Source organism: Amblyraja radiata, chromosome 8, assembly GCF_010909765.2.
Source record: "Amblyraja radiata isolate CabotCenter1 chromosome 8, sAmbRad1.1.pri, whole genome shotgun sequence".
Taxonomy (NCBI): domain Eukaryota; kingdom Metazoa; phylum Chordata; class Chondrichthyes; order Rajiformes; family Rajidae; genus Amblyraja; species Amblyraja radiata.
Window position 1 is genome coordinate 21,813,825 of NC_045963.1, and position 23,252 is coordinate 21,837,076.

The following is a 23,252-nucleotide window of genomic DNA, read 5'->3' on the forward strand; positions in this document are numbered from 1 at the left end:
ACATCATAGAAACATAGAAACATAGAAAATAGGTGCAGGAGTAGGCCATTCGGCCCTTCGAGCCTGCACCGCCATTCAATATGATCATGGCTGATCATCCAACTCAGTATCCTGTACCTGCCTTCTCTCCATACCCCCTGATACCTTTAGCCACAAGGGCCACATCTAACTCCCTCTTAAATATATAAATATATATCATCCTTTCAGGCAGTAGGGTTCAGATCCACTAATATCTAAACCTAAACCCAAACATAAACGTTAAAATGCATACTGCACCATTTCCAGACTGCACTTTGGTAAATCTGATCATTTGGCTGTGCACTCACAGTTTGCAAGCAGAAGTTGAGGCGGGTGGATCCAGTACAGAAAGTCATGCAGGTACTCGTTGATGAAACAGGTGAGATCTTTCATGTCTGCTTTGAGTCACTGGACCGGTCCATATTCAAGCACTCTGCGGCTAACCTAGATGAATACGCCACTGATGTCACAGACTTCATCAGCAAGTGTGGAGAGGACTGAGTACCATAGAAGACAAGACGTATGTTCTCCAAGTGGAAACCACGGATGAACTATGTGGTCCACTCCCGGGCAAAGTCTAAGTCTGCAGCATTCAAGTCAAACAATCCTAAGAGGTACAGGAAATCTATCTATGACAAAAAGATGTCAGGAAGGAATTCTGGACCAAGCTGGAGAGTCTGAGACAATCACATGGATACCCGTAGATTGTGGCAAGGCTTGCATGCTATAACGCATGCTATAACGCATGCTATAACGCATGCTATAACGGTCTACAAAGCAAAGAGGGATAGTATCGCTGGCAACAATAAACTCAAGCAATAAATTATCCACAGCAATAAACTCAATGCATCCTGCGCCCACTTTGAACAGAAAGTTGATGGGGGAATGTCACCTGCCCCACCAGACTTGGGCATGCCTCTACCAACAGTTACTGTGGCAGACGTAAGATAGGCATTCCTGAAAGAGAATCTGTGCAAAACCACTGGTCCTGATGTAGTCCCTGGCCACAGCTTCAGGACCTGTGTGGGTCAGAAACCACAGGGACTCCTACATTAGAATCATATGTATCGACTATAGTACTATCTTCAAGACTATAATCCCACCCAAACCTCATCACCAAACTCCTGGACATAGGAATCATCACCCTCCACTGCCATTGGATCCTCAACTTTCTGACCCACAGGCCACAAACAGTGACAACACCTCCTCCACATTCTCAACAAAGATGGATTCTCAGTCCCCTACTATACTCCCTTTGAACTCACGACTGTGTAGCCAATTTCTGCTCTAATTCCATCTACAAGTTTGGCAATGACTACCATTGTGGTGGGCTGAATCACGAACGATGATGAGACAGAGTACAAGAAGGAGATGGACTACCTGGTGATATAGTGCCAGGAGAATAACCTCTCCCTCAATTCAGGAAGAGAAGCACCTGGTTATCAACTTCAGGAAGTGTGGTGAAGAGTATCAGCATCAATGGTGCCAAAATAGAAATGGTTGGGGTCCTTGGCTTTAATATTACCAATGACCTGTTGTGGATCAATCCTATTGATGTGACAACCAAGAAGGCACATCCAATGCCTCTACCTCCTTCGCAGACTGAGGAAATTAGGCATGTCTCCAATGACTAACATACTTGTAAAGATGCACCATAGAAAGCATAATGTTGAGTTACTTCAGAACTTAGTTTGGGAACACCTCTGCCCAAGACCACAAGAAATTACAGAGAGTAGTAAATGCAGCCCAATCCATCTCACAAACCAGACTTCTCACTATTAATTCCATCTATACTTCACGCTGCCTGGGAAAAACAGCCAGCATAATCAAAGACTTGTCCTGGCCTGCGCATTCCTTTTTCTCCGGGATCCCATCTGGCAGAACATACAGAAACTTGAAAGTGCACACACCCGACTCCGAAACAACTTCTTCCCTTTTGTTTTCTAGCATCTGAATGGACCTTCCATAAGCGAGGGTATGGTCCAATTCACCTCTAGACTAATGTGGGCATTGACTTTGTCTATGGAACCTTGCTGAGATGCTGAGAAATATATACTATCCTCTGTATCTGCCCCTTTGCTCTATCTATTGGACATGACCTTAACTAGATTTTATTTATGTATAGTATAATCTGATTTATTTGGATAGCATGCTAAACAAAGCATTTCACAATACTGCGTTACATGTGGCAAAAATAAACCTAAACCTTTTCATACATTTCTGTTTCTCCACCTCCCCTTTTGATTTGGATTATCACAACATGGATTTCTGAAAGCTAAGCCATTTTTGACAAATCTACTGTTTTTTGAGGATTTAACTGGTAAAATACAGAAGGGAAAGCCAGTAGATGTGCTGAATTTGGATTTTCAGAAAGACTTTGATGAAGGCCCACAAAAAAGGATGTAAAGTTACCGTTCATGGTTTTGGGGATAATGTATTAGCATTGACTGAAAATTGTTTAACAAATATTGACTAGGAATTTTAATATCAGGAAATATTGACTAGGAATTTTTCCTTTTGTCAGCCCACCATAATTTGCTGTAATTCCACCAAAGAAAACAATGTAGTCTCAGCAACGTATCCTTATGATGAAAATTCTCCAGCCTTGAAGATACTTTTGTAAAACTCTGCACTCTTTCTAGTGCTAACACATTCTTCCTGCAGAGTGGAGATCAGAACTGTACACAGTACTACAACAGGAACCTAACTAGTGTTCTCTACACCTTTTGACACAATCTTCTATGCCTCAATCAATAAAATAACTTATCCACTTGTCCTACTACCTCGGGGATATGTGGATATGCACTCCAAGATCTCTCTGTTCTACAGAAGTCTCCATTTATCGTGTATTTCTTCACCTTGTGTGCCTTCCCCAAAAGGATAACCTCACAATTGTCCAATTTGAATTCTATTTGCCATTCTTGCCACACAGCCAATCACAATATCATTTCTAAACTTATTGATTAGGCTCCTAAATGTGCCCATATGATTGTGAAATGTACAGAAGAACAAGTTGAACTCCACAGAATCCACTGCAAGCAATCTTCCAATGATTAAAATGTTAGATGACCAGTACCCTGACCCAATTTTGGATTCATCCTTTTGAATTGCATGGGTATGCAATGGGGAACTCCCTCAAAAAATAATCAAATTAATTAGACATGGCCTTTTGTTAAAAACAAATCAACACTGAAAATTCTTGATCAATCGGTAATTAAATTTCTCAATTTGAGTTCCTATAATAATTTTATTCTATTTACATAATGATACCTCCTTGATTGGGACCGCCCTCCTTAAACCCATCTCCAGCACCACAACTACTGCAGTAAACTGTTCACCTGAATCCTCCCTTTCTGTCAGCCAACCACACTTCGCTGTCATTTCTCCAGTCAAATTGGTCACAATCAATTTATCATGCACCTGCACTCCTCATCTCCTTTTGCTCCATTTTTATGTCCACTTTTCATTACACTCAAGCATATTTTCTACTTACACTTGGTACATTTACCCATGGTGCTGATGTTGTTTAATAATTAAAGATCTAAAAGTAAAAGCAATCTGAATTAGCAAAATACTAAAAATATTGTAGATGAAAAATTGAAACAACTGTGGTACCTGTGACATATTTGAATGCAACCTTGCTGATAAGGAAACTGATAAGGAAACTATGAACACTGCCCTAAAAAAATAAATAACAATAAAACACAAGGCAATGAAATGGTTTTTTTTAAGTATAAGATTCAGGACAGTTGAGTTTGCGTGCAAAGCCACAATGCATTCAAAATAAACTTGGAGTTTAACAAAAGGAAAGACATTGAAAAAGTAATTATTATGCAAAGGGTTGTTTGAACATGAATTGCTTAATCACTGGGAGCATGCCAGGTAAAGAACAATGAATAATTGAAAGGAAGAATAGATTCACGGTTAAATCAGAGAAAGTTGCAGGACAACGGAGAGAGAACAAAGCTGGAAGGTTGAATAGTCTATTGATACTTTATGATTCTATGTCTAATTGAAAATTATATGGAAAACAACAGAGCATAAAACCATAAAACCAGCAGTTCAGTTGAATGCTCCAAAAATATTTTTTATATAATCGTATGACAGAGAAGGAGACCGCTCATCCCATCGGGTCTGTGCTGAGCAGTCCTATCACTCCTTCTAGCCCACTTATATCCACTGTAATTATTCTCTCCCACATACTGGTCCACTTCATGCCAATTTTCCCACTGCCCACGTACATCAAGGGTAATTTAAAATGGCAGTCACAGAGAGAATGTGCAAACTCCAGATGGACGGCAGTCGGGATCAACATCTGCGTCACTGGAGCTGTGCAGCAGAAGCACTATCTGCTGTGCCACTGTGCCACCCTTAGTTCAGAACCGTTGCTTTAAATGGAACATGTATTTTTTTACCTGTGCGATGCTCATTATCAGGTTTAGCCTATTGATGAAAGGAATATCGAAGCAACTATTACCCTAAAATGTTCTATTTCTTATGTGGCTTTGCAGCTCTTCAAAGCTGCATGAATAAGTAAGACATTTATTGCATGGGGAACTGTGCATGCAATTATGTCACCTGTTCAAAGTAAACAGCCAATACCTCATGCATTCTCAAATAGTCTTAATTGATGGGATGGTTAGCAAACAGATGCTAGGTTTGTTACAAGCCTTGAATGCATCAGGTGAGTTGTGGTAACATCACAAACTATTGAAACAAATATCAAATGGTTGGTTATATCTGAACAAAATGGCTCTTGTATCCTGATGTGATTTTATCTAGCTGTTAGTTATATATTTATCAAGTATGTGCAATGTATAAATTGGGAACTCCCCACAAAAGTTAACACAGGGGTTAAATCACTGGAACCCCCGAATTGTAATTATGCCCACATATTAATGATACTATATGCAAAGCCATTTTATACAATATATTTTATTAACAATTAACAATTGCCTATGAACTTTTGAAACTCCTGCAACGAGCATCACCAAATTTGGAGTCTGGTGTGAAGCAAACCCTCAGATCAATTTCTTATTTTGTTGTTTGTTTTATTCATTTTTTTTTTTGTCAAGAGTTTTCTGTTGCTCATCAAAATGCCAGCATGACACGAGACGACAAAGTTTTCTAATGCCACTCTTGGGTTGGCTGTAGTGAACTGTGGGAAAGCAATCCAGATAACCAGCGTTAATTATCCCCACTTGTCTGTATCAACTCTTCAAGCTACTATTTTGTACACTTCTTTCTCTGAAATCTCATTTTATTTTCGCTCCAACTTTTTACTAAGGGTCTCCCCAGACGATGTATCTTTCCTGGGTCAAACGAACAGGTCAGGAACCTGCTTTCAGAACTCTAAATACCATTCCCAATCCAGCCAGGGGAAGGATTTAAATGAATTGACGGGGGGATGGGCACCGCAATGAAACATTAGTGTGGAGCTACAAGCCTGCAATGGACTGAGGAAAAACAAATAAAATCAGAATAACGATTGGTTCAGAAATAGGAGAATTCAGTCACGGAAGAAACACCAGGGATTGAAGGTGAGTTTGGAGAGCAAGTGGGTAAGTGGCCAAAACATGGTAAATAAAGTTGCCACATGGGATCATCATAAAATGCCTTTAACCAAGACTTGTCTCAAACAAAAACGGAACAATCACTTAATAGTTACAGTTAAATGCAAACCCGTGCTTATGTTGGCAGTGGATTGGAGAGGAGGACAATTGATAATGAAATGGTTAAAGTACAATGTCAATATTTGTCCCTGAGGTATCAAGAACTGAATGCATCTGCTGCAATAAGAGCACCAGAGGAACTTAAATACCGGATGAAGCATACAACGTCAGTACATAGTGGGAAGTGGATAGAATAACCCATTTGCTGGAAGGTTTCAGGAAGAAAGGAAAAGCCAAATACTTATAGATTACTTTTAGTTTAGAGATGCAGTATGGAAACAGGCCCTTCAGCCCACTGAATACACACCAGGCAACAATCATCCATACACCAGGTCGATGATATTCTATTTTCCAATCCTACACACTAGGGGCAATTTACAGAAGCTAATCACCCTGCAAAACCTACACGTCTTCGAAATATGGGAGGAAACCAGAGCACCCAGAGAAAACCCACATGGTCCAAGGGAGAACGTAAACTCCGTTCAGACAACGCCTGTGGTCACAATTGAACCCGGGTCTCTGGTGCTGTCAGGCAGCAACTCTTTGCCGCAGTGTAGTAACAACACAAGTTTCATTTATCCTAAAATAGAGAACACAAAGATGTCAGGCTAAAGAATCAAAATAGTGAAATGGGATGAGCAACACAGCACAGATGGATGTAAATGTTGAGTAACACGTATGGGGAGAAGAGAATCTTTCAGGGATACAATATTTAGGAAACATTGGGGAAAATGTATTACTAGTTGTGAGTTAGCCCAGCTTGGTGGTTACCTTTGAAATAAATATGTACGTGATGTGATTCTCCCTTGGGCAGCTCATGAGGGAAACCCAACCTAAACTATCATGGCAAGCCAACAAGGCCCTCAATGCTTCAACAGCACCGTGTGGAGCTTCTAAAATAAGCCCATTCCCAACAAAAAAAAGGGCAAAGTATTACAAAGCCAATTGTCAAAGATTAAATATTTCTGAATGTGTAATTAATTCAAAACAATTCCAAAACTATCAAAGTTATTAAATATCATTAAATTATATAAATAAAACATTAAAATACAAACAAAAATTAAGAATCAAAAACCTTAAAATAATTATAATAATGCTACTATTTAAAGCTCTTGAACCTCTTGACAGTCCACAGGCTGTAGTGGTATAGTGAGCCACGCAGACGAAGGTTGGAAGAATAAAGCGTCTTAATTTAAAAATTATGCTTTGTCTTACAAAGGAGACAGGACCAAAGTTCAGATGGGGGGCTGTCGGTTTCCTTCATTCAGAAAGGCAGAAATCAGTTGTTCTTGCTGCTCTTTGTATTTGTTTTTATATTTACCATGCTTGTCTCTTTGTACTATTATTTTCTATGCTAACTTCTTAGTGGATGTCAGAGATGTTGATGCTGACTATGGGTGCTGTCTGTATGGAGTTTGAACGTTTTCCCAGTGACCACATGGGTATTCTCCAGGTTCCCCAGTTTCCTCCCATCTTCCAAAGATGTGTAGTTTATAAGTGAATTGGCTTCTGTAAATTGCCCCTAGTGTGTAGAGTGTGCAACTGGGATAACATCGAACCTAGTATATGGGTGATCGTTGGTCAGCGTGAACTTGGTGGGCCTGTTTCTATTTCTGTATCTCTCTCTAAAACTAAAGCTTGTTAGACGTAGAATATTAGATCAAATTGGGAATAAATTATTATTCCAAACTGTTCCTTCTGAACTAGTTAGGCTCAATGTTGCCTTAAAAATGTCAAGAGAATGGTGTGCTTATAGCTCAGATTAGATCATATTTTAACAAAATTAAGCAAAAAAGATGCAGATGTTTCTATTACACTGATATAAACTGTTATTGTCTGTGATTTGATATAATTGGAGTCTCATGGCTTATGAAAAATATCCTTAAGTATTGCTCATACAACATCATTTCAAAAATTGGTAAGATACTTCTCTTACAGCAACTAGTGTCGTACAGTGTGTGTATGAAAGAACTGCAGATGCTGGTTTAAATCGAAGGCAGACACAAAATGCTGGAGTAACTCAGCGAGACAGGAAGCATCTCTGGAGAGAAGGAATGGGTGACATTTCGGGTCGAGACCCTTCTTCAGACTGAAGAAGGGTCTCGACCCGGAACGTCACCCTTTCCTTCTCTCCAGAGATGCTGCCTGTCCTGCTGAGTAACTCCAGCATTTTGTGTCGACCTTTGATGTAGTACAATGGTCTTGTACAATGTGCAGGAAGGAACTGCAGATGCTAGTTCAAACTGAAGATAGGCACAAAATGCCGGGGTAACTCAGCAGGAAAGGCAGCATCTCTGGAGAGAATGAATGGGTGATGTTTTGGCTCGAGCCCCCTATTCAATGGTCAGTTGTGGAAAGGCTTCCATGCTATAACAAGCTACAAGGCAGTACAAGTTGGGCAGTATCGTTGGCAACAACGCATCGCTTGCAGACAAGCATAATGCATTCTATACTTGTTTTGATCAGAAGGACCGTGAAACGATCTCATCCACTCTGACAGTCTCGGGTGCTCATGCATCCACAATCACCATCACAGACACCAGATCGTCCTTCCCGAAAATGAACCCGTGGAAAATGGCTGGGTCAGATGGAGCCCCTAGCCATGTTCTCAGAATCTGCGTGGTCCAGCTGCTGGGAGTATTTGCAGACATCTTTAATCTCTCCCCACTCCAATCTGTGTTTCCTGCTGGCTTTAACAAGATCACTATCTTTCTGGTGCCAAAGAGAAACAAGGTAGTGCCTTAATTACTACTGTCCAGTGATGCTGACATCCATCATCAGGACGTGTTCTGAGACACTGGTCATGGTAGACATCAACTCCAGCCTCGTAGACAGCCTTGATCCACTGCAATTCAATTACTTCCGCAACAGTTCAATGACAATGTAATCTCCCTGGACCTACACTGATTGCTAGAACATCTGGATAAGACTATTTGTCTCCTGTATGAGACTCCTATTTATTGACTGTAGCTCTGCCTTGAACACCATACTCATCTCCTAACTCCTGGGCCGAGGACTCAGCAATTTCCTCTGCAACTCATTCCTTGACTTCCTTCCCCATCAGTAGAGCTAGGCAACAACATCTTCTCCATAGAAAGACACAAAATATTGGAGTAATTCTGGAGGTCAGGCAGCATCTCAGAAAAACATGGATAGTTAATGTTTCAGGTCGGGACCCTTCTTCAGACTAATTGAAGGGGGAATGCGAAAGAAAGCTGGAAGCGAGGAAGGGCAGGGCAGAGCATGGCTGGTGTGGGCTCACACCTGTCTATTCATCTTTGGCCTGTGTCTAACAATCTGCCTATCAACCCCCCCCCCCCCCCCCCCCCCCACCACCCCCCCCCCCCCCACCCCCCCTCCCCTCGCCCTGTGTTCACCTATTCACCTATTACTGGCCTATTGACACAAAGTGCTGGAGTAACTCAACGAGTCAGGCAGCATCTCTGAAAAAAAAGGATGGTTGACGTTTCGGGTCGGGATCCTTCTTCATTCCGATACATGATTACAATTGAGCCGTCAATCGTGTACAGATATGTGATGAAGGGAATAATGCTTAGAGCAAGATAAAGTCCAGTAAAGTCCGATTTAAGATAGTTTGAGGGTCTACAGTGAAGTAGATAGTAGCTCAGGACCATCAGTTGTTGATAGAATGGTTCAGTTGCCTGACCATAGCTGGGAAGAAACTGTCCCTGAATCTGGAGGTGTGCGTTTTCATTCTTTTATACCTCTTGCCTGATGGGAGAGGGAAGAAGAGGGAATGACCGGGGTGAGACTCATCCATGATTATGTTGGTGGCCTTGCCGAGGCAGCGTGAAGTGTAGATGATGACAATGGTAGGGAAGTTGGTTTGTGTGATGGTCTGGGCTGCATCCACAATTCTCTGCAATTTCTTGTGGTCTTGGATGGAGCTGTTCCCAAACCATTCAGTGATGCATCCAGATCAAATGCTTTTAATGAATGTGGATATATTTCAAATGGCATGAATATATCTACATGTTGAATGGCACCTCAGCACTTCTAGTAACCCACAACACACACGTATAAGTTGCCCTCATTTGCAGCCCTTGCTTTCATTCTTCTTCTTCTACTTTATGCAATAGTTTTACATTTTCTCCTAATGCAGATCACATCTATCTGGATATTTAGACTTAGGATATTTGGTCGTGGAAAACAGTAATGTGTCAAGGTGTTAAAAGAAATATCTTTTAAGCTTATGACGGATTTGAATGACGTGACTTTTCTACTAGATATTGAAAGAGACCACAGAGAGAGACCACACCGTTTAACCATTTTAAACTTGCAGAGAGGACGATTTTTACTTTGAGATCAATTGTGCAATGAGTTCACCATTGTACACTCTGCCTTGGGTCCTGACAGTTGTCTGCAAGTTATGGCTTTTAATCATCTGGCAACACTCGTCCACCAGTTCCCTGGCCATTTTGTCATGATGTTAACATGCAAATAAGTCAGTGCTAAAATGTCTGTATTCATTTTACTTTCCCAACAAAGAAATGACTGCCCCACAGAACAAGAGACCTGGGTTCAATCCTGACCCCGTGTGCGATCTGTGTGCAATTTGCAAATTCTCCCTGTGACTGCATGGGTTTCGGTTCGGTTTCCTCCCACATCCCAAAGACAAATACATGGATAGGACAGGTTTGGAGGGATATGGACCAAGCACAGACAAGCGGAACTAGTGTAGCTGGAACATTGTTGGCTGGTGTGGGCAAGTTGGGCCGAAGGGCCTGTTTCCACACTGTATCACACTATTATTCTATGAGTCTATGACTTGCTGGTTTGTAGGTTGATTGACCTCTGTAAATTACCCCTAGTGCGTAGGTTTGTGGATGCAAAAGTGGGATAACATAAGTTGTGTGAATGAGTGATCGATGGTCGTCATGGACTCAGTGTGCAAAAGGACTCCTAGAATGCTGAATATTTGACTGAGATATGTGGTGAGTATGAGGTTAAAGCAAAAGAACAAAATAAAAACATTCTCAAGTAGCTGAATGGAATAAAATGCTTGGTATAGAGGCAAAAAGACATCAGAAGCCTCATTATTCTACAAGAATGCTAGTCGCAGTGAGAGATAAATTTACATCCATGGAATGGGTCTACACTTGAGATGAGCTTCCAGGACTTGAAGATATATCAGTGGCACCCATCTTGATCCATTCTTGCCTGATGTCCTTGCCAGCCAAGTGTTTTTTTTCCCCCAAAGCCGGGGGTTCTAAAGAGAATTACGGGATTTGGCCCTTTCCTGAACACAAAATATCCTTGTATCTAGTGTGATGAAACCTTAAAATTCAGTGGAACAAGTATGAAAAGGTGATCGATGGTCAGGTGATCATCACTATTGGCGCACTCTCTAACCCACACCTTCCCATCAAAATAAACTTAAAGTACCAGGGGCAGGTATTTATGTAACCAGTTTCTAGTTCAGATTACCAGCCCCTTGCCAAAGCCTTAGTAACTTCAGGGCCTAATTTTTCCAGCCCTAAGGAGCAGCAGAACAAACATCGCTAATCAGACAGAAATCAATCAAAATGATTCCACCGTTTATGCTCTGATTTAATTTTTGAAGCACTGATTGCAATTAAGTAACAGGATGCGTTTGTCTGTCTCTTTTCCTTGACATGTATAAATTTCAAACTGTGATGGAGGAAGGGACGATGTTTCCAAATAAATATTATTTCCCGACACACAAACTGTGAGAGGTCAAAACTGACTGTATTTTCGCTCATCCTCATAGAAACATAGAAAATAGGTGCAGGAGTAGGCCATTTGCCCTTCGAGCCTGCACCGCCATTCAATATGATCATGGCTGATCATCCAACTCAGTATCCTGTACCTGCCTTCTCTCCATACCCCCTGATCCCTTTAGCCACCAGGGCCACATCTAACTCCCTCTTAAATATAGCCAATGAACTGGCCTCAACTACCTTCTGTGGCAGAAAATTCCAGAGATTCACCACTCTCTGTGTGAAAAATGTTTTCCTCATCTCGGTCCTAAAAGATTTCCCCCTTATCCTTAAACTGTGACCCTTTGTTCTGGACTTCCCCAACATCGGGAACAATCTTCCTGCATCTAGCCTGTCCAACTCCTTAAGAATTTTGTAAGTTTCTATATGATCCCCCCTCAATCTTCTAAATTCTAGCGAGTACAAACCGAATCTATCCAGTCTTTCTTCATATGAAAGTCCTGACATCCCAGGAATCAGTCTGGTGAACCTTCTCTGTACTCCCTCTATGGCAAGAATGTCTTCCCTCAGATTAGGAGACCAAAACTGTATGCAATACTCCAGGTGTGGTCTCACGAAGACCCTGTACAACTGCAGTAGAACCTCCCTGCTCCTATACTCAAATCCTTTTGCTATGAATGCTAACATACCATTCGCCTTCTTCACTGCCTGCTGCACCTGCAAGCCTACTTTTAATGACTGGTGTACCATGACACCCAGGTCTCGTTGCATCTCCCTCTTTCCTAATCGGCCATCATAAGATGCTCATTCAGAAGAAGCCAGCATCACACACTTTGGTTTACAAAATGTTGAATATTGGGAATATTGAAAAGAAGAGCTATTTGAAAGACCTAATCTCATTGCCACTTGGTGCTCCAATTCAGTAAGGCTTATTTGGTAAATTTGTGGTGTGGTAAAACAAATGAATAAAATGTCAAAATATTGGTTATGTAAGGAAGGCTGGTGATTTATACACTGTGAGCAACAACAAAGAACTGCCATTGATTCTTAGTATAATTTTCACCTAGAATTAGCACCTCTCTTACAGCAGCTTAATGGATGCACCATATCATTTTTTAAAGTTGTGATTATTTCCTCAGTCTTTATATGGCTAATAACATTGAGTTTGAGAGCGCAGACAAGATATGCCCTTGCTGACAGTGTTACAATAGCAGGTATTGCAGGAGTGCTCATCTAAATTGAAATCAGAAAGTACTGGATATATTCAGAGGCAGGGGTGGCAATTGTGGAGAGAAAGACAACGTTTTGCAGGCTCATAGAGACACAAGAGACTGCAGAATCTTGAGTAAAAAAACAAACTGCTGGAGGAGCTCAGCAGGTCATGGAGCACCTGTGGAGGGGAATGGACAGACAACATCTCAGATCGGAACCCTTCATCAGTCTGACCTTGAAATGTTGTTTATCCATTGCCTTCCATAGATGCTGCCTGACTCGCTGAGTTCCTCCAGCTTTTTTTTTCAGCCGGATGTTTTTGGTTATTCATTATTTCCTAGTTTGTCCTGAATTTTCCATTTTCATCTCTTTGCTAAGACTGTCCTGAAAATGTCTATCACAATGGCCATATGATGATGTTTCATGCCACATTTCCCCTTACACTTTTACGGGTGGTGTTGAATCTTGTTGACCATAGCAGCTGAGGTTGATAAGGGAATTTTTGTAATACCTCACAAAACAGGTTTTAAAGTTTGCACCACTATCTTTAAGTTCCCATTTTCATCCAAAATTTGGTTACAATTTCTAACCTTCCTACCCTTTCATTTGGTCCTTCACCAACATTACTTTGTCTTTCTTAACACTTCTAGGGATACATTATCGACGCGCTCTACAACATTACTTCCAACATTGTCTATTTCACTCTTCCATCTTGAAACACTCTGATGACACAATGTTTCATGACCGGTCTTCCAATATGGTTTCCATTTGCTTTAACTAAATGTTTCCGTTCCATTTCCCACACTTCTTCTTGCACAGCCTTTCCTTTCTCTCAGAACCATGTTAGGCTTCCCCTTATCCAAACCTCCCACAGCGTCAGTCATTCTTCATCAAAAACAACCCTGTGTGATGCCACCTTCATTCACAGCTTCCCATCCCCACTCAGGACTCTGTCTGAAGAAGGGTTTCGGCCCGAAATGTTGCCTATTTCCTTTGCTCCATAGATGCTGCTGCACCCGCTGAGTTTCTCCAGCACTTTTGTCTACCTTCGCAATACACTACTCCTCAAATACACAAATAAGCCTCCCCACCACACTGCACCCAGCCAAGCAAGTTTAGAGATACAGCGTGGAAACAGGCCCTTCAGCCCACCGAGTCCGCACCAACCAGCGATCCCTGCACATTAACACTATCCTACACACTAGGGACAATTTACACTTATACCAAGCCAATTAACCTATAAACTTGTACGTCTTTGGAGTGTGGGAGGAAACCGAAGATCTCAGAGAAAACCCACGTGGTCACGGGGAGAATGTGCAAACTCCATACAGACAGCACCCGTTGTTGGGATCGAACCCGGATCTCCGGCGCTGCAAATGCTGCAGGGCAGCAACTCTACCGCTGTGTACTGCGCTGCCCTTGATTCTGAGAAATGTTCAGAAACTTTTACATGATGCGAGATATTTGCATTGTTATTTTTGTTCATATTAATTAAATATAACTGGTGGATTAATAAAATAAATCTGGTTAGCTGGCAATATTAGATTAATTGATTACTCGTGAAATGTTGAATTGAAAATACCAATAAACTTTGAAGTGCAGAAGTTTTAACTTTAATTTATCTTTGATGCCCTGTTTTCAAATATATTTTTTAAATGTAATACGTTGTGTGTGCTGTTCACAATGAGGCAAATTCTGCAAAGTGACTGAATCCAAATTGGGATGACTATTTGTTTGAACACCTCCATTTATTCTGGAAACATGAACATGGAGCTTTTGGTCAGCTGTCAATTTAACTATCTGCCACATTGTGTATTTACCTCATCTCACCTGTTTCAGTGAAACCTCAATGCAAGTTCAAGGAAGGATGCCTCACATTTCTATTGTAGAATATGCAGCACTATGTTCAATAATTTCAGATATGAATCCTGGTACTCCCATGTACATTTCCCGTGGACACAACTTGTTTCCATATCTAATTTTCATCCTCTTTTGCTTTGCACCCTGGTCATTCTTACCATTTAGCCTAAATTACCTTCCACCCAATACATTTTTCATCTCCTCACTCCCATTTGTCTGCAGATCAAAACTTAATTTTTCACAAACTCTCATTCTGATGAAAGTCCAGGAACGTCAGTCACGATTCAGCTGTTGAGCGTTTGTAGGAGTTTCTGTTTTTATTTGAAAACACAACCATAGCACTGTGGTGGTGATGTACACGGTGCAATGGAAGCAAAGGTAGATTTTTAAATCTCAACCACACTTGGCCACAAGGCATGGACTTGACCAACTCGAGGTCTATGTTTCTCATTACTGACGTTGAAGGGTTTCATGAGTGTGGAATGGGATTGCTTTGTGAGTTGGCATGGACTTAATGAATCAATATAGCCTTCTATGATTTAAGGAAATGTGGAAATATGAAATGAGACTTCAAAAATGGAACTGAAGTCTAAATTATCTCAATTTTGTTCCGATCTGCTCTACCAAAAAATACGCATTCTACAAACTCGAGCATGTAAAAGTGGAAGCGTGTTTAATATTGCTCTACCATCATCCTGAAGGCATAATTAGAGTACACATTGGAACTGATTAAAGTTACAGAATCATTGTCTCCTTTTGCATTAACAATATATACAATATAAAATAAATACATTTACACAAATGGACATTTGTCAGAGCACACAGTATGATACACGTCACAAAAATATACAGTTGATTGTTTACAGATGTGAAGCACAAAGCTTGTCTAGACCTACAGACATGGTTTTTCACTACAGATTAAACTTCAACTCCTGGTATTTGTAGCTTTTTTAAAACGTTTTTTTCTGCTTTTAAACTTTGCATGTAAGACTGCCGTAAATTGTTTGTAGGCAGGTAAACACAGATGCATAAATAATTTAAATACAACCACCAACACCCAACATTCTCTTCTATATAAGAAAAATAGCTGTTTATAATTTTTTCATATTATTTTGAAACTTGTCTTTTTTTTAAAATGCAAATAGTGGAATAAATATTTGTTCTGATTGAAATGCAAGTGCAACTGTAAGGAGTCGCACAATCATATTGCCATAATTAAGCAGAAAAAAATATAATTATAAAGAAAAGAAAGGAGAAAAAAAATAGATACAGCTTAAAACGTAGAACCATTTTAAATATCTCAGTTTTCTGCTCTGAGTACTGGTAAATGAGACTCTGCTGCTGGTTCTAACAACAAGCATGAACAAAATAAATCTTAAATTCTTCCCTTGCACTCCACAGAGCTAAGCTCCTATTACTCAAAATCAGCACCTTACTCCCAGGAGTTGGATTTTTTTTAAGGGTCGTGCCAGCTTCTTAGTTCCCTATTACAGCTATAAACTTCAAGTTATTGACCACCTGAACGAGCTGCTAATGATGAATAAAGTCTAGAATCACAGTACAGTCAATTCTCTACTGAGAAACCACAATCTACTATATAGTCTCGTACAGCTAATGATACACAGTATTTATAGCACAAGGTTGATGCATACCGCCAACCTTTTTGTCTTTTTCTTTTTTTTTTGTTCAAAGCACACAATGTAGCAGTAGTTTGTGGGAAACTTGTATGCACCAAAAACTTGTAACGACACAAAGCTGGTTTAACAACCATTTGAGATGTTTGAACATAGCTATATTTACAGCATTTAAAAATTAGACATTTACCTATTGATTGGAAATATTCAAATTCTTTTCTAAGATATACACTGTTATTCTACAATAAACTGTTACACAAAATATCCCTTTTTAAATTAATGATTTAAATGTGTATTGTCGGAAGAGATATTTGTTCTGATTCTTAAACTATTTGTTCTTATTATTAATAGGAGCAATCTTATCACCAGTAAGGAATAGAATACACTATCTCCTGAGGAATTTTACATCCATTACTGTCTCTAATTCTACCCTGTGTCTAATGCGTACAATCACAAGAATCTAACACCACAATAAGAACAAGACAACAGTCTTTGAATTCAACTAAAATTAGAAGAACACAGCAAACATGAAACATTGCAAGCGGAACTACAACATTTTTTTTGTTTCCAATACATGACCTCAGGTTGGGCTCACAATCTTTGATTACATATGTGTACACAGAAGAGGATGTCACATGGTACAACAGGGAGCAGCTACTAATACTGACATTTGAGTACTTGGTACAGGTTAGCGCCTTTGTTTGTTTTTTAAAATGTAGCAAATGTAGCCTTTAGAGGGGAGGAAATCTTCTGATTAGTTGCTAAATCAAATTTACACCTTAACAGTCATGTTTTGAACGGTTAATAAATATGCCTGTCAAGTACATTATTTTACATTAGTACCATATTTCCAAAGTATGTTGGGACAAGCGAGTGTATAATCTTGTTGCATTGGATTCAATTGTCAGATTGACTAATCTATCAATAAAGGTGTAATCTAATTTCAGTAGTGATCTTCAAGCTATGTATTACCTTGTGTTAAAGAAGTCGAGGATTTTGACTGAACTGGCACTCAACATAAATTGCATCCATAAAAAGTATGCACCTTCTCATTCACTATTGCTTAAGATAAATTCACAGATTAATAAAATGGCTGTAGTGGTAAAGCTGGTACAAAAAACCCATAAACAACATCAACAACAAAGGTTTTAAAAAAAGTTTTGTTTGTTCTTCATAACTGTCCATCGTTTTTTCCAGCCAGCAAAGAAATGCAGTATTTTCAGTATTGCGTGACTGAGTAAAGCTTACTATTCCCTGAAATAGACATAGTTCCTAACCTAAGAAATATCTGGAAGACTTGAAAACAATTAAGGAATTAAATGGCTGTAACTGATCTAAGGTGGAAAAAATGCAATGAGGAGAAGCAGCCAATGCAACACTGCTCCGAAGCCTAATCACAGACTGTTCATATGGAACCTAATACTGCATTCAGTCGATGCGCTGTACTGGTAGGTAAAACAGTTGTCAGTCTGAATCCTTTGTTGATGGGGATATTTTTCTTCTTATTAATTCAGTGGCATCCATAGCATGGATTCCCATCCTTTGGCAGGGTCGGCTTCCTTCTCTCTCTTCATTTAGAGACCTCATTAAAAAGTTCAACAGCAAAATCTGCATGAAAAAATCTTAGAAGAATGAGAAGTTGAAAGCTGCTTCACAGTCATACTGCTAAATATCAGTGCAGTTTTTTTTTTCAATTAAACACTACAGTTAACTTTTGTCTGTTTCAATTCCTACGTTTCTTCCCTTTGATGTGGCCTAACCCCTTCTGTATGTTTTCATGGGATGGCCTAGGTTCCTCTAGTCAGACCTTGGCCTCGAGCATTTCCAAGAATAGTTTGTGCATGGGAACTTTGCCTTCCAGTTTGATGTTGTAGAAATGCTGCACAGCTTTGGTGGAGGTCTGCCGGAGAAGAGGGAGAGTCATCAGTAGCTTACCAGCACGGCGTGGATCTTCCCCGTGCTGCCCGGCCTCATAGTCCTGCAGGGCCTCATGCAAGACATCTTGCAGCTTCTGCACAGCCTCAACATCCTCTATGTGCATCGAATCTACAAGACAATAAAAAACCATCAGGAAAAGCTCTTCAACATCGCTGTAATTAATGGGGAAAAAAATGCATGTCTGCACAACGGCATTTTATGGTTCAAGTGTACAATGTTTCACATCTGCTTTAAACATCGATCACTCAACTGACACACACTCAACTGGAGTTTAAATAAAATATCCTCAGATTTCAAATAAAGGAACACCTCTTTCTTGGTTGCTTCACTTAACAGCCTGTTAAATAGCCGGTGTAGGAAGGAACAGCAGATACTGATTTAAACTGAAGGTGGATACAAAAAGCTGGAGTAACTCAGTCTGCAAAGCTGCCTGACCTGCTGAGTTCTCCAGCTTTTTGTGTTAAATAGCTGGGTTTTGTTCGATGCATTTTGACTGCCTAACAACTGCATACATTAAAAAAAAAAGCCAAGTACAGAGGAATATCTTTTTAACATTTAAATTCTATTAATAGATCATTAATAGATCATGAATTAGCAATGGATAAAATTTGCAGGTGGACTGTGAATAGACAATTACAATGGTTAAAAGGGGCAACACTGTTATTTATATACAATTAACATCTCAAAATAAAATATTAAAATACATTTAATCCAACAATTTTAGAGCTGAAGTAAACATTTTAAACGGAACAGCTTTTGGTAAAATGGCAGACAGATAGATTTTATGTGAATATCAAGGGATATTTGTTGCCATTATTCTTTGATTTCTTTTTGAAATGTTATTAAGTTCTGAGTTGATTTCAGAACTATTTATTGTTATTTTATTTTGGTGCAACTGTGTTTTACTATTATTTAATTCAGTTTTTCTGCTCAGTTTAAAGAACACATTCAGCACCATGGTGAATCACCAGCAGAGTCCTGCAAAAAAAGGCTGGGAGATGAAAGTTTCACTGTCTTTAAAAGAGATGTCATTTTTTGCAATCTGTTGTTTGCAAAAATATGAAGATTGTTACGATTAATCTCCTTGCAGTACTTTCTTTCAAATTGATGCTGCATGTCATGGTGCATTTGCAGCACCCCAGAACTTCAGCTTTACAGTTCTTGAAATGCTAAAATCCAGAGGAACAGAAGCCACGTCCATTGTTGCACACCTACAGTATGATATTGTTGTGAAGCAACTTACATCCTATTTGATGACACCTAAATGGTATTTTAATCCGGCATGCAAGATGGACATTGTGCAAATATACATTGCCACCAGACAAAATTAAATCAAAAGCAAGGAGAAATTATAGTAAAGTAAAAATAAAAGTGGGTCAGTTGTCTGAAAGTGCTGAGTTTGGAAATGTCATTACGCTCATCAGAGCAGTGAAGTGCCAATGACAGTGACTGAGACAAATAGAAAAAGTGCAACTTTTGGTTGAAACAATTTCCCTCCCATCAGTCTGGGAATCTGTGCATCAATATATGAGATGAACTGTTAATTACAAAATCAATTAAAAAATAATTTTCAAAACAGTCACGCTTTGGTTCTCTGGGGTACAATTTGGCAGAAGGTTCATCTCGGACCCACCAAATCAAGAGCTGTCATCCGAAAATAAGCAAAAGCAATCTGGTTTTTCATTTTTCAGCGTGGCTGAGCCCAGCCTGAGATTGATCAGCACATATGGCCTCAGAAAACAAACTGTCAATACCATGAATGCTGTAGAATTTGAACAAATGGCTGTCCTCCCATTCAGCTACTCATTGCATTCCATTTAACAGATTTTATTGACAGTTTCCTTCTTGTAATTAAAGAGAAAACTACTGGCCGGCAACCAAGATAAAGTTCAAAGATTAGGTCAAAACAAAAGAAGGTAGGGGGAAACGGAGGGACATGGCGTGATTGTCAACAGTACACAACATCAGAGCTGTTATTGACACACAGGTAGCTAACGATCAGCATCTTATTAAAGAGTGATCTATCATGAACTTTATGCAAATGCTAAAGTGCCTAAAGACTGCAATAAAGCATTGGGGAGAAGGGAAAAAACAACAAAGCACAAACGATTTTATTCATGATTCATTCCCAGTTGCTCCTGAGCTTTAAATTCAAATGTGCATAATGGACGTGCTGAAATAGTTAACCTCTTCTGTGCTGTTGCAGACTGTGTGCAATTCATTAGAGAGAGAGAGAAAAAAAACAATGCATTTCAGAACCAGTTGGCATTTCATTGAAAGCAAAACTTCAAGTCAACAAAAACAGGCTTTACTTCCAAAAAGCATAGCCTTAAACCTGAGTGAAGTGGTATAGTTAGTCTCACAGTATATCAGCAACATCATTTAAATTAACAACTTCAAATGATTCGTATTATATAAGATTGTCAATTTCTCATGCACATTGTCAGTTGATTTTGTTCAAAAGTAGATGTTTATTTTATGGCAGGAGTAAAAGTAACTCATCACTAACAGATAAAATGTTGGGATTTTCATTAGACACAAATAATTTCATATTTAAACTAAAATAAAACATATTTGCTCATTTGTGTGGACTCACCAACACAGAAAGAGTTAAAAGAAAAGGAGTGGGGGACAGGGAAGATAATGACATTGAAACTGTGCCAAATCTGCCAACCTGAATTAGCAAGCGCTATAGCTTTGAGGGTGACAAATTCTTCCTTCTCCAGCTTCATGCTCTTGTATTTTTTTACCAGCTGCAGTATGGCATTATTCAGATCCAGAAGTCCAGCGAGCTTTGACTGGTCTTCATCCATGATGTAGTCTTCAGCATACACCAGCTCATCCTCAAAGGACAGTGACCTGTACACAATCCCCAAGATCAGAATCTCCATCCAAGCACTCTGGAGGAGGCTCATCTGATCAGCCAAAGATAATGTGGAGAAGCCTGGAAAGAAAAGAGGAACGTAACAGTGTTATAGTGTCACAAAGCATGGATGAATGTATAGTTAGGATGGAATCAGATTACTCTCAATTCACTAATGGAACCACTTTCTCCGTCTGTTAAATTAAACCCTGAATCAAGTCAATAGACACAGGATAACCACCAGAGAAATCACTTACTTACTCAGTTACATGAGAGGTTTTTTTTGGTGGAAAGTGGTGAGGGGTAAGAGACAGAGGTGATCACAGCAAAATAATGGGCCTGTATTTGGAGAGGGAATTTGAATGAACAAGGACTGCCAATTCTTATTTAAATGTTGTAAACCCTGGTTTAGCTAGAAGAAGATTACAAGTCTCTCCACTGTCTTATTTTGCAGCAACTCAAATTTACTTTTATTACATTATAAAGTTATTGTATTTGCATGCCGCATTAATAGTATGAAATCTAATGTGCACGTATAATTACCCAATTGTATAGCTCTGATTAATTGTTATCTGGACAGCAGAGGTAAGGACAGATAAAAGGCCGAGGACAGTCATCCACTGGCCACGCCTTCGATGATGAATTAAGGCATTTCTCTTGGCAGGAGCTCGTCCCATTTACCCGACCGTAGTTAGTAAGATATGGTTCATGATCAGCATTCAGAATATGCAAACGACATAAATGAATGAGGTAATAGCACAAATAATCCGACCAGTGCTATCCATTCAAACAAAACGTATCAAGACCAGGCATGGTTGCTTTGCAGAATATCCATCCAATGCCCAATATTCAGTGGTCACATGTAAATGAAATTGTAATTTACATTTATTCTTTCTGACAAATAGGTCTTCCACCAAAATTAGTTTCCATTTCACAGCACTAAAAATACAAGTGACACTGCTTTTACAATTGGTGAGGCAAAGGTATCCACAGCTGTGGTAAGAGGGAAGCAAATCCGTCACGAGTTTATCAGGGGAGGGCAAATTTTGAAAACATCTGTTCAGACAAGGCTGTCACAGTGCAGGCTTCGCTACATGAATCAGTTTGCATCATCCCTGTCTAACTAGACCACTAATGGCAAGCAGCTCATTATGTTTCTTTTAGGCTATTGTTTATACCAAGTACAGTACTCATTTATTATCCCCTCACTGTTAAGATCTACAATCTTGTTAACAGGACGAGAATGGTTCACAGCTTTTGAGGTGGTTTTTCTGGCCTGCCGGTGACATGCAATGGAATGCCAGTTGGCAGGGGCGACCAAAGGCACTTAATAAAATCATCAAAGGGGCTTAACCAAACAATTCTATGTGTGTGTGTATACATAAATATATGCACCCACACAGAGACATAAACACATGGCATATATATATAAATACACACACACACACACACATATGTGTGTGTATACATATTATATATGTATACATTATATATATGTTTGTGTCTTATATTATATACATACACCCACATACAAACACCTATAAATATATGTGTGTGCGTGTGTGTGTGTGTGTGTGTGTGTGTGTGTGTGTGTGTGTGTGTGTGTGTGGTCACACACAGTTGAAGGGAGCAGGTAAAGGAAGGATGTAAACAAACTATGCTTAGCAATACAGGCAGCCTCTGTGAAGGCAGGGAGAGAAACAGTAATGGCATTTCAAGTCAATGGGCTTTCATCAGAACAGGGAATAATTACAGTCATCAGAGACTTAAGATACAGGGAAAAGAGGAAGAGGGAGAACATACAAAAGCAAAGGATGGAAGGTGGGAAATATTAAAAAGGTTGAAAGTGTAAGGTAACAATAGCATAAAGAATTAAAAAATGAATGAAATTACTCTAAGAAATTATGAATAAATGCTAAAAATCTGAGACAAAATACTGGAAATTATCATTATCTGAAATTGTTGAATTCAGAGTTGTGTCAGGAAGGTTGTAATGTGGCTGGCTAGAAGACGAGATTCTGTTCCTTGATTATATGTTGAGGTTGTTTGGAACTGTGTAGGGGAACGAGGGCAGAGAGGTCAGAGTGGGAGGGGGACAGAAAAGTGATGGGTGAATGGAAACTGAAGGTCATGTTTGGGGACTGATTAAAGATGTTCAGCAATGTTATTACGCAACGTGGTCTCCCCAGTACAAGGTAGACTACATTCATCACCAACAGAGTACGTTAAACTGAAAAATAGACAAGTATTTTGCTCCTACACATGTCTCTATCCAAACCTTTCCTTTTGTTCTCCCCTTACTCAGAATGTTTATTCACAGTTGTGAAGAAATGCCATTGAACTGAAATATTAC

General features: G+C 39.6%; 1 protein-coding gene across 10 annotated transcripts in view; it reads right to left on the reverse strand.

Moving 5' to 3' along the window:
* Positions 1–15,115: 15,115 nt before the first annotated feature.
* The window catches only part of esrrg (estrogen related receptor gamma), a 243,948-nt gene continuing 235,811 nt past the window's right edge, over positions 15,116–23,252 (reverse strand). For all 10 annotated transcript variants that reach the window (XM_033025366.1, XM_033025364.1, XM_033025368.1 and 7 more), the window contains 2 exons: positions 20,711–20,980; positions 15,116–18,144 (listed from right to left, as the gene is read on the reverse strand). In XM_033025366.1, coding sequence (XP_032881257.1) covers positions 17,900–18,144; positions 20,711–20,980 — 515 coding nt within the window. In that variant the 3' untranslated portion in view covers positions 15,116–17,899. The remainder of the gene's footprint in view (positions 18,145–20,710; positions 20,981–23,252) is intronic.